This window comes from Ciconia boyciana, chromosome 3, assembly GCF_034638445.1.
Source record: "Ciconia boyciana chromosome 3, ASM3463844v1, whole genome shotgun sequence".
Lineage (NCBI taxonomy): Eukaryota > Metazoa > Chordata > Aves > Ciconiiformes > Ciconiidae > Ciconia > Ciconia boyciana.
In genome coordinates this window covers 72,759,614-72,775,716 of record NC_132936.1, presented here as the reverse complement: position 1 = coordinate 72,775,716, position 16,103 = coordinate 72,759,614, and the positions used below count along the sequence as shown (strand labels likewise).

The 16,103-nt window shown below is 42.2% G+C and overlaps 1 protein-coding gene across 8 annotated transcripts in view; it reads left to right on the top strand.

The window, feature by feature from the left end:
* Positions 1-16,103, top strand: part of PLEKHG1 (pleckstrin homology and RhoGEF domain containing G1) — a 137,995-nt gene that overhangs the window by 73,884 nt on the left and 48,008 nt on the right. For 6 of the 8 annotated variants that reach the window (XM_072856119.1, XM_072856112.1, XM_072856113.1 and 3 more), the window contains one exon: positions 13,592-14,130. In XM_072856119.1, the coding sequence (XP_072712220.1) occupies positions 13,711-14,130 (420 nt within the window). In that variant the 5' untranslated portion in view covers positions 13,592-13,710. The remainder of the gene's footprint in view (positions 1-13,591; positions 14,131-16,103) is intronic. The other 2 variants (XM_072856117.1, XM_072856118.1) reach the window with 1 other exon arrangement.

Here is a 16,103-nt window from a genome sequence, read left to right as displayed (position 1 = left end):
AAGTCAATGAGTTACGGTTGTTTTCACAAGCTAAATATCTAGCTCCAGGGCCTGTTTTCTAAAGTTACCATACTTCTTCAGCTTCCCCTTGCCTGAAGCCCTGAGTGCTTCGCATTGACAAGGGACATCAAATCTGGAAACTCAGCAAAGGGCTGTTCTGAGAGCTGGGGCCTAATTCTCTTGCTGTGACAGAGAGCTCTGTGTGAGAGGAATGTCAGTTACTGGACTAACTGCAGCGCTGAAATTTCATTATGTGTAGTCTCTGCCTTCACTGTGATGCTTTATTCCTATTTCTTAAAATTGTACTAAATGCCTTCCATTTCAAGTGGGAATTTCTGATGAGCTATATAGCTGCCATCAGTATCAGTTTTCCAGTCAAGAGCACATGTAAATTGTGCCATCAGATGATCTGGAGAAGCACAACTGATAATTTTTTTCTTCACTGTGGGTTGTTTTTCATCTAACCAAACTCACAAGGTGGACCCCAGGGTATCAGCTGTAGTGTAAGGCTTTACACTCCTCTTGCATCAAATCAATACCTCACTAGTTTTCTAACCCTCAAAATATTTTGCAATGAATTTATAATTGGCAGGGTCTGTGCATAGTTTAAAGGTTTAAAATGTTTCAGGTCCTTTAGTTGTAGATTATAAAGAACACGTATTCACTGAAAAATCATTGGAGTGAAAGTTTTAGTATCTTTTGGGGCTCTATTAAGTGATGCTGATCAATTGCAAAAGGGACCTGTATTACTCTCCTCATGCTATATGTCCTGGGGAAGAATATAGGCATTCTTATGGCTTACTGTATTGAGAGATAAATGCTTTTTGATGCAGAAATAAGTATCACTGATTTCATCCGTGACTGTATATAGAAATCGATGACATGGAGGAGAACCGCCATCTTTCTGTTTCGCTGAATAAAGTTAATGAAGTTATTTGCAAGCCCTGATTCAGTTCAAGTGTCTTACTAAATAGTTATGGCTGATCATGTTTGCATTCTGTTACTGATTTAAATTACACAAACATCACAAATCTTTTGCCAGAGTCTTTGTTAATAAAACATTTCAATACCTACAGGATTTCTAAATAAGTAGAAGTGAGGTGCTTCTTCCTGAAATGAGTAATACATTATAGGTGATGCCAAAGGGGGAGAGTAGGAAAATGCCCAGCTAAACTTCTTTTAACCTGTGCCTCTTTGTAACAAAATAATGGTAGTCGGGGTTTCCAAAGAGATGGGGATTTGAAAAGTGAGCACGCCAGCTAATAGCTGTGGTAACAGGCTGAACGTAGTGGAATAATACCAATGTAGTGGCCTCTCAGTGTGTCTCTGCGCCTGGGAGCTCAATAGTGAATGCGCAGCATTGTTCGGCCCTGAAAAGTCTCGGAGCTCTTGGGATGTCGGGGCAGACCGAGGGAAACGGATTTTCAGCTTGTAGCCTCCTTGTAGCAGGGCTGGAAGAAGCCTAGGGGCAGTTCGCCATTCCTCCCTGCTCTTTTGCTGTACCAGCTTCATGCGTGTAGGTGGCGAGTCCCCTGCAGGGATCTTATAGCTCAGCAGTCTGCCTATGGGAGAAGACAAGAGAGAGGGGAAGGATTTTTTCCCTTCGCTTCTTTGTTGTTTGAGTTGCGTGGTTGAATGTTAAGGGAAAGCTTTCCCTGGGGGAAGTTAGAAGGCGACATTTGAATTTAAGGAAAAGCATGGGCATAACAGAAGATAGTTCACTGAGGGTTTACGGCTTAATGTTCTTAATTTGATCGCAGGTTTTGGAAGAAGATAAATGTTTTACTGTGTGAGGTTTTTAAAAAATAAACTGAGACTCTGGGTAAGTCGTGAGAATGGCTCTTAAATGCTAAGCCATGCACCGAATTACCTTGTAAGTTCCTATGTCTAGAGGGTACGGACTTGAGAAACCTTTGATGTTCTCTCTAAAACCAGGAACAACAAAAGGAATTGTTTTGTAGCACGGCTTGTTGGGAGAACCCTGCAGTTCCACCACAGAGTTAATACATCCTCCCCTCCTCAGCCCCCACCCTCACTCGTTTTAGATGATAGTATTTGCCTGTGTGGCCAAGTTTCTCCAAGTCTGGGCTGTGTGTTTTGGATTTGAGACTTTGATTTGGATCCTAGCTCTAATCTTTAAATAAGGAGGGATTTGCTACTCCTTTCTCACAGAAAACAAGCAAGTGGAAAACCCAAACAACATGAAAAATGGTGGGATTGAATGTCCCTATCTGGAAGAAAGATACAGCACGAGGGAGAAATCTGAGCAAAATAACTCCTTTAGCTGTACTAACAGGATTTCAACAGGAGTCTAAGTTTGTGTGTTCCCTGTCTCTGATCTAAACACTAAGAAAGCTCATCTGAGTTGTTTAGTGAAAAGCGGCAGTTGTTTGGGCCACATGGACGGATTTAGATGTTGTTTATTATAGTTAACAAGCAGTCTGAAAACTGGCCAATGTAAAAGTGTTTGAAGGCTGCAAAAGAGAAGTAATACGGTACTGACTGTAAAAGTCAGGAAAGCAGAAGGATGGTAGCAGACAGTTGTTATCTGATGTCTTTTCATGAATGTTTTAAATTTCTCCTACCTTGCTGTAAAACATGTAGCGGTACGTTTTTATGAATGAGGTTTCATGCCTCTCTCTTGTTTGTATTTGTCAGGGTTTGTTTTTCCTCTGGATTGACAAAAAATTGCATAATAAATCCAATGGTCAGTAGAAATCTGAAGATCTCTTTTCACTGACTTTCTTTGTAGGGTGTTATGTGTGTATAAAATTCAATTAAAATACTTCTGAATAGGAATGTTAGAGAATTTTAATACTTTTAAGTCCATAGGATTATATTTCTGTAGCTGTTGGTAAAGAAGGCATAGGGGCTCTGCAGTATGTATAGCTTTAATAAAATGACTGTCGTTCTGGTTTGAATTAAGCATGTTATTGTTCTAATAAGAAGAAAGTGCAGAGAAAGGCTTATGACTCAGTAAGTCAGTCGCCGTGAATTATGCACCAAATGTTCACTGTAAGCAAGTCCAAGCCTTTAATCTGTTTGCTTCTTGCCCTGTAGTTTCTGAAGTGTGACTCTTGGCACTGTTAATCTTGAATACTGATATGTCGATAAGTGTTGCAGGCATTAACACCGCCTGTACATGGGGGCAGAGGCTACACTGCTCTGTACACCGACACTGCAGTGATCTCAGATAATCTCAATTCCTGCTTTGCTTCTTGCATACAAAAGCTCTAAGGAAAGTATTGCTTGTTTGAGGCAGGAATTTTGTTGTTCTCAATGGTTTGTCTTCAAGAATTAACAGCTAAAAAGTAGTAGGAAGTATTGCATGCACTGCAGAATGGCCTTAAAAGCATTGTGAAGCCACTTCATCACAAACGTGGTTCTATTGGAGTGGCTCTCACAGAGATACCTTAAAGCTTAATGACAAGGAAGGGAAGGGAGGGGTAGGAAAGGACCTAATCAAGATAAACAGCAGTCGGGATGTGATAGGATCATCAGTAGAAAGTAAAAATGAAGATTTGGGGTGACTGTGTTTTTACAGATCTTGTGTATGTGGCAGCAGTAGGACACTTTGATTTTTCTGCTGTGACCAGTTATTTTGTCACCATTTAGCAGTCTTAGTCTTCTTGACCTTATTTATGTAAAATACCGTACTTAGCTATAGAAGCAATACAGTGAGAAGAGCTGCGGTATGTTGTACTCCTTTGAACTTGAACACCTGCTTGGTTTCTTTTTATTTATTTTTATTTAAAGTGCTGTGAGATTTCAAAATACTAATTATTGTATGCTGCAAAAATCTGTCACAGTCATTTGTTAAATCCTGAGTCCTTTACCTGTCATTGAATACGTTCCTATTGAACTGCAATTTTGAAAGAGCTGTTAGCTTACTGTTATAATGTCACCTTAAAAATAAGACCTAATGTTCCCTTTTAGCAGGGTGGGCATAAGAAAATGACTGATGACTGGAAATGCCAGAGCCAGTCTGTAGTGGAGCCAGGCCATCAGTATGTCTTAGTTCCAACCTGGGTAGAATTTAAGGATTCTTCTCCCCAAGATGTAAATATGAATACTGCTTCATAAGAGAGGAAATAAGAGAGGAAACCCAGAAGAAAGTTTTTATTTTATTGTAAATGTGAACATCTGTTAGTATGAGTCTGGTGTTACTATTTCAGTTCTGTTTCAAAATTCTAGTTCTAAACTTCCTGAGGTGCAGAGGAGGTTCCAGTAAGTGTCTCTAGTTCAGAAGCAAATGGGAGAAATCATTTAGCTGGAATCATTTAAAGAAAAACATCAATTATGTAAAGATTCTGAAACTCACTTCTATTTGGCATTTAACAAAGTCAGCTGTTCCAGAGAACTGGCTTTTACAAAATGTGTTTTTTTTCAGGCAGGATTTTGACTGGAAAGGTTTGGAAGTCAACGGAAAATTCAGTGGCAGAAGTGAACAACAGACTGTTAAAATGAGTTTAAAAGAACGAATCTGCTTGTGCTAGATATTGTAGTTAGGAGTTCTTGTTAAATTGGAAGAGATGAGTTGTATGAAGACACTTTCTTTGTGGTCACACAATTAAATTTTTCACTGTAACTACCAAGAATGATTCCTAGATGCTATGTTTCCTTCTACTGAAACTGTGCATCCCTCTCTAAAGTTTATTTTGCCTCCTTTACATTGCTAGCGACGAGATAGTTAACATTTTTTAATCTTAAAAACATCTGAAAGTTCTTGGTGAAGCAACAAGCGTCTTGTGCTATGTTGGGGATGCCTAGCCAAGACCTCCAGTGTGCTTGTGCTGCAAAGGGCTTTGAAAGGTTGTGAACTTCAGCAGCAACTTTAGCTGGGTTAGATGAAGTTGAAAACTTGCTTTAGTGGTAGTATGTTGGCAGGACAGGACATTTGCTTGGAGCAGTAGACTAGTCCAGGAAGAAATAGAAACCAGACCTGATGTCCAAGCATTGTTACCGTGATGTAGAGTAGGATGGAAAGACACTAGTAATGTGCCAGCAGCAAGGCCTGATCCCATATGATGCTGGGCGGAAAGAAGAGTCCATGTGGATTTTCATTCAGGTCACAGCACTGAAGTTTGAATGTAAAAAATACTAAAACACTCAAGCAGCATCATGTTGGACACTTACTATTTACTCCTCTTCACTAAATGCTAGTATGGGCAGAGAAGAAAAGGATGTAAAAGCTTTGATTGCATTATCATTTAGGGTATTATTCCTCCATGTGCATTCATATCTACATGTCTTACTGAATTTTCATGTGCTCTGATTTAGAATAAAATAGAATAGAACCAGGCCATCTTTTTTAAAAAAAGGAGAGAAGCAAGCCTTCAAAATTCACAAGGAGATGGAAAATAATCCTTTTAAAAGGCCTATAAATGGAGCGTTGGATCCATATGCTCTATTTGTGTTGCAGTACATCAGCAGCATGTGATGGCTTGTCCCTTTTGTTAGGTGTCTCTGCAGTACTGTATACAGATTAAATAGCTACTGCATTGCAGAGAGTTATTAATACATTACATTGCACTTTCAGTGAAGATGTCAGTGTGTCCTTAAGCCTGAATGTACCCTGTGGTTGAGTTATGTTTTTTTTTTTTTAAAATTTTGCTGAGGACAACTTATTTCTTCAGTAAATCCTTAGCCAATTGGGAATTATAGAATAACATAATTCCTAACCACTGTAAACTCCACTTATTGTTCAAATTTAGAAAAATCAAGGCTTTGTTCCAAAAGAAAAAGAGGTCACCCTTCTCAACTCTTAATCCTGATGCATTAATAATGTGGTCTTAGGGCACCGTGCATGCAACGGGAGGGAGCAGGAGATGGGGCAGAGAAAGGGATGCAGCTCCTAAAAGATAATGCAGATAAACAAGGCCAAACTCAGGGGATATGAAATGCTAGAAAATGAGAAGTGGGGCAAAACCATTATTTTTCTGTCACATCTGTGTACTGTTTCACTGGCAATGCCCATTAGACAGTAAAACAGAAGGCTTTTGAGTTTCTAGTCTCCTGCACTGACAGCTCTCAGTGCTATGCATGTTTAAAGCGATGCCAAGTGAGGGGTTGTTCTTAGGGAAATCCTCAGGTATGGGGTGGACTTCTGCTGACTTACACGTGGGGATGTAAGGGAGTGCTACGGTCAAATGTGGATGTGCAGAGATGAAAGAGCAAGGCAGAGCAGAGTAAGGACCTGAGCTCTGTTCCCCTCTCCCCCCCTGCCCCAGTAATGCCCATGAGAGCTCACTGTGCCAGTTCAGAGCAGCGACTGAAGCTCACGCTGCATCGCTGCAGCCCCTGCTTATGCCTAGCCCACTGAAGTAGACGTGGGAAGCTCTCTGTCACCGGCTGCCCCTGGGTCAGTCACTGAGCTTGATTCGAGCCTTCCGAGTTCAGGAGGTTTGTCATAGCTAAATGATGAAGCTGCTGGTATTGTTTGTATGTCTTGGGACTTCACAGAAGTGACCAAGCAATGCCCTATGGCTGGCTGACACTCTACAGGTCTGCCCAGGAGTTAGTTAAAACCTCCCTTACAGGTGATAAAAGCTCCATAGGCAAGGTGGGCACAAGGTGTGAAGAAGCAGAGGTCCAGAGGAGTGAGTCATTAGCTCCTGCAGAAATATGTGTGAATGTGGAGCATAGCAAATGTATGGTAAATTTGCCACATTCAGGTTATTTGATTGAATACCTGGGTGCTGCACTGTGCAAGTACCGAGGATGCTGGGACCAGCGTTGGCCATCCTGTGCCTGTGAGTGTGTCCAGAACTTATAGATACATGGTGGCTCTGTCTGAAGTATTGCACAGACCTTGCAAAAAGTGTGCATGTGTATGTGTATCTTGTAATGTAAATATGTAAGTATTAAAAAACCCCTCAAAAACTACAGGAGAATGTATGTGAGAGAGAGCACGTCTCAATGATCTCAGACGTGGCAGCATGGCAACAGGTTGTAAACACCTGATCTTCTAGCCTGGGTAAAAGGGACTTTCACCCTGACAGCCCCGATGTTCAGATCAAAGTGTTTCACAGCTTTGCAAATGGTCTCAAGGCTGTCTTCACTTCCTTTTTCTACCTCCAGTTTCCTGCTGAAAGGCGTTGTTCAAGGACTATGCTCTTTAGGAAAACTCAGAATGAGTCCGAGGCCGTGTTACGTACAAGGAGAGAGGGAGTGAATTTCAAGTACGATTTTAAAGATAGAATATCTCTTTGCGGGCTAGGTTTGAGCACGCAGCTGTGAGAGCACACCTGGAAGGCGGTGCCAGCAGCTGGGAACTGTTTTGACTTCTTTTGCCTCGCAGCTCCAAGATAGAAATGCCATCACCCCCTCCAGGCCAAGAGAGCAATCAGCTTTCCCACCAGTTAGCACCAGTCGATATCCATTTTTCTCCTGTTTCTTCATCTTTGCTCCTGTTTCTCCTCTCACTGTCCCCTTCCCCACAAAACTCTCTTCTTTTTTTTTTTCTTTTCTTTTCTTTTACTTTGCTTCATTGTGATGTAGCACAGAGCACTTGATGGTTTGGTTTTCACATTTTCTTCCGAAAGTCTTTCCTCTCCCTCTTTAAGAAAAACATTGACGCTTTGCAAACACCCTGCAAAAGCCTGTTCCTGTTTATGTTAGGGCAGGATAGGATCCAGAATGATCCTGTTGCCGAGGATCATCCTATTACGTCGCAGGTTCATGGGAGTTTCCAACATAAACACAGAAATGTCACAATACCAGCAGGTGACTTATTTGCTTTACATGCTTATCGATATTGTCTGCAAATCAAGGAGCAAAGCGTAATAAATGCTGTGGAAGTGGGGGCTCTATTTGATGTTTTCACAGCATTGTGCCCGGAAAAATGGAAGTTTGTGGGTGTTGCTCAGTGAAGTGTGCGTTTTAAAGTTACCCACAGTGATGCCCATTGTCCTGTCCCTGAATTGCATGATGTCATGTTTCATTTAAGGCTCTTAGCGATGCCGAAGACTGTCGGTGCGCTGGGAAAAAGGCGGTGAGAAAGTTGTGAATCAGGTTTCTGTAAAGCCTTTGTGTTTAGGGTTTTGATAGATAAAAGCTGACTCATGCAATATTTCTGGCGAAGGAGCTGTACGGACTAGTAAGAGCTTCTCATTTTACCTGAGTGCCCAATGAGGTAATTCGGGAACAGCTGAAGGCAGAGCCCGCGCCTCTCCTCTGCCGCACAGGTAGGTCGTGGGTTGTTCGGAGAGGATTGGAAAAATAGAGAGGACTTGTTCGTCCTGGGTGCGAGGAGCCAGAGACATTCCTCAGTGGTGAGATACTGTCGCAGAGGATTTTCCCTTGCAATAACGTTCTCGGACATTAGCGTGCTTGGTTGTGACAGAGGCTATCCTGCTTTAAATATTGGGGGGGTGGGGGTGGGGGTAGCAGTACTTTGACAGACAGAGGCACATTAGTTGGTGACTTTTTTCCCTCGTTGTAAGATTTCTAATAAATGGGGTTTCTGTTGCTCAAAGTTCAGTTAAAGTACTTGGCAGCGTATCCTGTGTGACAGTTCAGACTAGAGATCTAATCCTGGAAATATTGTAGCTCTCTAATGTGGTTTTGTTCACAGAGGGTGTTCGTTTTAGAAATGATATGCATTCATATGCAAAATCTAGTAATTAAAAATCTGTTGACCTTCACTGGGACAATATTCAGAGCAGAGGATACGGGGAGTGTATTTGAGATCATGTTGGGATCCTTGTAGTGAATGTGTTTTAATCTTTCCTGGTCAGGTGGCTGTATAACATTTATGTTTCTCAATTCCGGTGCTGCATTTGAATTTGATACTGAATGTAGAAATTGTTCTAAACAGTCTTGCTTAATTGTATCCACAGTATGAATGCTTTATTTGAAATATGAAAATATCTCAAGGAAAATACAGGAAAGATTTCTTGTAGTCTCATCACTTTTATGTAGCTAAACTTCCAGAGGATGTGAAGCCTGTAATTTCTGGTAACGTTGACTTTGTAGATAACATCTGAGGTGCTCTTTTTCATGCCAGGAGAAAGACAACAACAATACTAATTATGAATATAAATTGACTTGTGAGTTTTCAGTCATGCAGTATGTCTTAAAATGTCATGTGCAGTAAACAACTTGGAGGAATAAACACCTATATTTAGATAGGGCTTGGGAATCTTTGCATATAAATATAAAATTGATTTAAAGCACTTTATCTCTCATTGTATGCTAATGTTCTAGAGTAGCCAAAGCTGCAGAGATGATGGAAAACCATTTATCATTACCATGAATATAGTTACAGGAAGGAGGTGTTTGTTAAAGAAAAGTGATAGAAGAAGTGTATGCATTTTTGGTGAGAATTTGTTTATGACCGCACACTGAAGACTTGAGATAATGCCAAGATATGTGCCTTCAGTGTTGCATGTGCCTTCAGTGTTGTAACTAGTATTACCTGTGGGGGTGAAACGCGGGTGTTTCTTGTCCTTGCACGGCTGTAGAAGAGCGACATGTTGTTGTTCTTGCTGGGGAGCGCTCTGGGGTTTTGCCATGCCTCTGTGTGTGTGTCTGTGCGTTGGGCGGGCAGGAGGGAGGTTTGCAGGGGCTGGGGAGGGGGAGAGGCTGACTGAATTCATGCAAAGGCACAAACAAGAAATTACTTTGTTCGGGGAGCGTGTTTCCTTGTGAGTAGGGACAAGTAGTAATTATCCTCCTTTCAGTGATGAACTAACAAGTATTTACTGTTATTCCTTAATTAAAGTATGCAAATTGAAGATTTCCTTTTTTTTTTCCCCTCCCCGGACTGAGTTAAATACCGTTATTCACAACTCACAAAAGTTCTCAATATTATTTTGGTTTGTCATTGAAAAGGTTCAATAAACAAAAGAATGCCTAACAAAAAAAGCAGTGAACCGGGCCAGACGTGGGTCAGGGCTTGCTCAGAGCCTGTGCTTCTGTGGGGCTCTGGGGGTACCTACAATGACGCAAAGTCTTTGCAGCCCGAGTTTTGGGGAATGCACCTCCCTGCTGGTGCGGCTGCTGGAAGGGGTGGCTGGGGGGGAGGGAGGGGGCGTGTAAATCAGTCCCACAGGGTATGGAAGGAACTTGCTTTTTATAGTCAGTTTGTATCAAAGGCAGAAATTTGTAAGAGGTTACAGGGTTTGCAAAGGCACCAGGTCAGCCATGATACAGAGAGCAAGCTTGGGGAGGACGTTTTCCCGCTCCCTTCACTCTCATTAATTCACTTGTGAATTTTTCACCAGGCAGTTGGTACAGACCTTAGGCACCTGGCACAGGAGTGGAGTTACTTTGCCCTAAAACTGTACCAGAGCTCTGAAAAGCCAAATGCAGACCCTGGCAAGAGAAAAGGTGGCTGTGGCAATGAACTGGATTCAGCTGCTGCCTTTTCTGATGGACGTGTGATGGCAGACATCATCTAAAATACCTGCTCCTGACTTCCGCAGCAGGGGTGCTGCTGCCTAGTCTCAGAGAGGTTTCTGAAGATAAACTTGTGAAGCCTTGGAAGATGTTCAGATCCTGTGTTATTGGGAAGGGCTATGGGTTTGTAACAGCTACCTGTAGCAGAGGCAGAAATTGAGGGCTGGGCAGAGCCAGGGCTTGACTCTGAGCCCTGGCTTACAGGGCGCAAAGTGTGTGTTGGTACAGGACTTGGCAGCGGAGGAAAGGAAGCTGCTTCCCGGTTTGGGCCACGCCGAAATCCCTGGGTGTCCTCCCTTTCTGCTGGGTTCACTGCCTGCCCAGGTGAAGCTGAGGTGTGTTTCGAGCAGGCTTGGAGAGGTTTGGGGTCCTCGCCTTGCAGCAGCACTGGGCTTTGGTGCCGTCTGCGGGGACCCCGAGAAACGTGTTTTGCTGGCTGGAGATGTAATGGGCAAAATTTTAGCAAAAACTCTCCATAGGGAAGCCAAATGACCAATTTGCACCTGGCTGGGAAAGGAGTAAGAAGTAGTAGAACGTAGCTTTTGAGGCTAGCAGCGAGGATGAAGCTCTGAGGATGAAACAGACCAAGATTTTCAAGTAGCAAATAGTTTGCTTGGTGTAATTTACACATACAGGAACAGTGATTTGTGTTAAAAATGAAGGAACTTGAGTCCTGTGTTGCTTGCAATTAATTAGCCACGCATAGCAGGTGCCTGGGGTTTGCCAAGGTCAGTGGGAATACACGTGTTAAAGAGCAAGCCCATTTTAACTACTACAACTAATCCTTGTGGTTTTTTTTTTCTTTTTTTAATAAGCAATGACATTGTCATTAAACAAGGAAATAAGGGGGTTCGTTTGTTTTGTTTTTCTAAGACGTGCTCTCCCAATGCTCCTGGCTACAAGTATGTCTTATGAAAAACTACGTTTAACATTTATTCTGACTTGAGTTTCATTGACTGGAACTGCATTTTGTTTGGTTTTTATATTAATGAGCCTGACAATGTTTGTGGAGCAAATATTACATATTAATGCCTTCAGGTTATCTGAGGGGCAGACCACTTATCAGTGAAACAGGAAGAAAAGAGCGTGGAGTAATGGAATGTCACAGGAACCCTTTATTTTCCCCGTAAACGTGGCTAATCAGGTGTTTCTTTGTCAGGTAATTTTAGTAAAATATCTTGGAGTAAGTTAGCTGGAAGGGTGTCCCTGTTATCTTGTTTATCCTGGGCATTTTTCAAGGGGGTTTACATCTGCACAGCAACATTGTGCTTTCTAACTGAACGTGAAAAATGATCCAAAGCTGATAACAAAATACATTCTTCCTTATCAAAAATGCATACTTTCTTATCACAAGCAATAGGAAGGCAAACATCTTTGTCCATACCTGTTTTGAAACAAGAGAACTTCACTGCATTCTTCAGTTTTAAACATTTTCCTGTTTTATTGCTTTATATTTTATTTTGGAGTTTGTATTTGATGTGGTCTATTCAAGAAGGGTAAGAAAATATGCTTCTATGCTGCAAAACCAGAAGAACCTGGCACAAAGAAAGGCTATAGATTTTCAGACTTCAAGGTAAAACCGGGGGTACAGAGGTGCCAAATTAGGTTTTTAATCTAATGGCCAATTTCTGATCCATGTAATGAGCAAATTACTCTCAGTGTTAATTCCATGCATTACCTTGAGGGCAATACTTCTCCTTAACAGAAAGCTAATACCATCATCACTGAAATGGCAGTATTAATTACTCATGTACAAATAAAATCTTGTGCATTCAAGATAGGCCAAATAAATCAAACATTCTTCTCTGGACTTTTTTTGTTTGCTTTGGATTGGGGTTTTTTATTTTTAAATAAATAGTAGTGCTTGATTTTGAAAACTGAGAGAGTGGCTTTCTGCTTTGAATGGAATTCTCCCCCCCCGGCCCCAGACCCAACTGCAGCAGGAGCTGTGTCTGGGAAGTTTCTGCTTGTAATTGCATAGCCAGTCTGCCTCAGTTTAAGAAGGGCCACCTTAAAGGTTGGGCGGGTTCAATTTGCAGCTTACTGGCTTTATGGTTTCTTTACTGAAACTGCTGTCTAGAGCTGTAATCGCCGGTATGATTTTTGAAAAATGAGGTTGTTGCTGGAGTAAAATAAGGACTAAGCTACCACTGTGTGGGTAGCTTCAGTTTTGCTTTTCTTCCTAAGTTGTCACAAGTTTCCCTTTTTCACAGACAGATACTCTGAAATTCTTTGAGTTTGAGGCAAGATTTTTTGGGTGGACGCTTCTTATTGAAATGAAACCTTGAGGTATTGAATTTACCTGCAGCTGCTTTTGCAGATTCTCGTGGTGCATCGCACACAACTTGGCCAGAGAGAAATCTGCGTTGCATCGTGGTCAGTGTCCTGCAGGGTATTTTGGCAATAAAAAGAAAGTAGAATTGAGATGCTGACAGGAAGACAGACATCTTATTTTGTTGTTGCACTGATTTGAAAAACAGCTTTGGGTCAGTTCAACAGGGGGTAATATTCTGGCTTGAGCTGAACAGTTTTAGAATGACTTATTTTCCCAGTAGAAAACTGAATTATTTGGCAGCACTCTTTCCTGTGGGAACTCTTTTTTCAGAAGCTACATTATTTTCATAGGGAAATCATTCTGGTTTTAGTGTTTTTGTACAAGCCACAGAGCTGGTAATTGATAACTGCTTTTAGTTTTTGTTTGACTGTTGGCCTTACGGTATTCAAAATGAAAGATACTGTCTGGTATCACTGTGTGATTCTTGAGTTTTCCAAAGCCTCCAAACCAGGGTCAGTGCTCCGCCTGGAGGTAGCAGGGACTGCTCCCAACAGAGATTTTTTTTTAACCTTAGGGAAAATCTTCGAGTCTTATTTCTGTCCCGTGCTGAGCCTGGGCAGTGCATGCACTAGCACCAAGCCCAGTACACTGGCACAAGAAGGGTGTGCCAGAGACAAACATATATGTGAGCAGGAGGTACGCGGTGCCTGTGTAGTAGCCCCCAGTGGGGGATCCCCACCACCTGAAAAGCATTAGAGCCGCAGTGACCCCCAAACCGCGTTGTTCTGGTTGTCCTTTAGTTAAAATAGAGCTGTGGCAGTTTCGTATGCAAAAAGCCTTAAAAGTATCTGTTGTCAACTTTTGTGTTATGTGGAGCAGCAACAGTAAACCCACTTCTTCTGTTTATTTTTTTAGATGACTTCCACTTACCTCTTGATGTTTTACCAGCTGTGACGGAGGCCCTTGACTCCAAGACGAAAGGGGAAGATTTGCACAAGGAGAGCAGACCTTTCCGCTACTGTGAAAAAAAAACCATGGACCTGTCAGACAGTGACCGTCCCGTCAGCTTTAGCTCCACTTCCTCCTCTGCTTCCTCCAGGGACAGCCACTGCTCCTTTGGAAGCAGAATGACCTTGGCTTCAAACAGCCACTTGGGCTTGTTCAACCAGGATAAAGAAACGGGTGCCATCAAGCTAGAACTGGTACCAGCCAGGCGATTTTCCAGCAACAAGCCACGCAAAAACTCCCCTGCAGAGCACGAGGATCCTGAGGAAAGCCTTGAAAAAAGGCTAAGCATGCCAAGGAAAGCAGAACCAAAAGGAGCGAGCAAAAACTGTGCAATGTCCCTGGTCACAGAGCCCACCAGTCCCAAGCTCCTCTACGTAGACAGAGTCGTCCAAGAGATTCTGGAGACAGAGAGGATGTATGTGCAGGATCTAAAAAGCATTGTCAAGGTAGGAGTCTTGGTTAGGATGGTGTTAACTGTTCCATAATGCTATTTTTTACATATTTGATTTCACAGCAGGACAGATGGACCTGACAATGGAATTGACATTTGCTGGTCTTTATAAATTAATGTATCATCATTGTTCTTGTGTGTTTCTAGTTTTTATTTGATTAGATAAATCTAAGCTGTTACTATGTGTTCATGAAGAAATAACAGAAAAAAAAATCCTACGGTTGACAGCAGAAGTGAACAGAGTGGTAAACTCTGCAGTAACGCTTATTTACAAAAAAATGTACAATGCTCTGTTTCCTAGAATGTATGGCAAGAAGCAAAGAGCAGACAGCTTGTTTGCCTGTCTTTATCTGAAGGGTCTCACTTACTGATTCTTTTTCCCCCCTTCAAATCCTAGTCCTGCAGGTTCTTTCCTGCTTTTTTCTCCATCCCTTTCGTGCAGCTCACAGCTGCAGTGTGTTCACTCCATGTCCTTGGCCTGTAGTATTGAATATGGCATGTGTATTTGCTGGAAAACACTATTGTTTGGCTGTTATATGAAGAAATTATGGTTTCTTTAATACTAATTCTGAATTGGTGGTGCTAGTAAATGGGTGTAGCATTTATTAGCAGCAGTGAAGTTTTTGTCCAATCCCCAGCCTAACAGCATCTTTCATTTCCCCTTTCTAGTACAGGGAAAAAAATGGATGAGTCCTTCTGTGGATTGCTCTGCTCACTCCATGTACTTGTAACCGTGCCATCAGTGTCACGTTCTTTTGTGTTTTTGAAGATGACAGTTAAGTCCCTTGGCTATTGCATGTAGTCTACTTACTTAACCCACAAAGAAGGATTTATTGGGAGGCGCATGTTTAATGTGCTGTTTATAGAATATATAGCTTTAGGTAGCTGTATGAGGTCATCTGCAAAAGGAAATATCAGTCAGCTGGAGACACTCTCCCCACCTGCAGTTCCAACCTGCCTGGTCCCCCGAGCAATGAGCGGGGAAAAAATGCTAAGGCTTTGATGACACAAATGCATGTCATGATTAAACACTAGCACCCTACCCCTTTTTGGAAACTTTGGGAGAACAGCACCCCAAAGTTCTCACAAAGAAGGCTTTTTGTTCTGTAGCTGGTGCTGTTCCACTACATCCAACTGTTGCCTAAGTTTCATTTTAGAGTATTTAAGGTTGTCATATGCTACAGAAGCAAGACCGCTTCTGTGCGTAGTCACTGCTCACTAGGCATGACCTCCATGGTTTTGGAAACCTTAGCCCTCACTCGCCCTCCTATGCAGTAAACTGTACAACTTGAGAAACTGGAAAGAATCATTAAAATCTTGAAACAGATTTTCCATTTACAAGTAGGAAGGCCAACAAATGCTTGCTAGACATACTTTAAGCATCACTACAGTAGGTGTAGAGTAAATGAGGCAAATGCACTTGAAGTTATGACAGAGCTGGAGGAATTTACCTGTGAAATGCCCAAGCCTATTTCCTGCAGCAACTAATAAATAATGAATCTTGAAAGCTTTGTGTGGCACTAGACAGCCTATTTGAGAGATGGAGTGTTTGGCAGTGGGGCTTTTCTTAGGTAGGTATTGAGGATCCAAGGGTTTCAAAGGAGGTCCTTCCCAGGTGGTGAGGACAGTGGGGAACCAGCCACCTCAGCCTGTGCAGCACGTTCTTCGCTTGGTTCCAGGGGAGGGAGGTGTGACTGGAAGCACGTTACAGGGGAGCCCATTCTATATGTTTGTCAGGATTCCTTTCTCCACAAGTTACCTTAGCAATGCTGCAGTGATTTACCTAACCAAGGGTGGGGGTTGTGAGAAGGATGAGAAGACTCCGCAGACATCTGTAGGAGTGCTGTAGCCTTAGAGGATTTGATTATCTGGGCCTCTGTGACTTGGGGCCATTTAGCATGGCAGCCAGATGACTGGTGCTGAGCCAAACTAAGATGAAGGGAAGCAGCTTGATCTGTCTTATTTTCC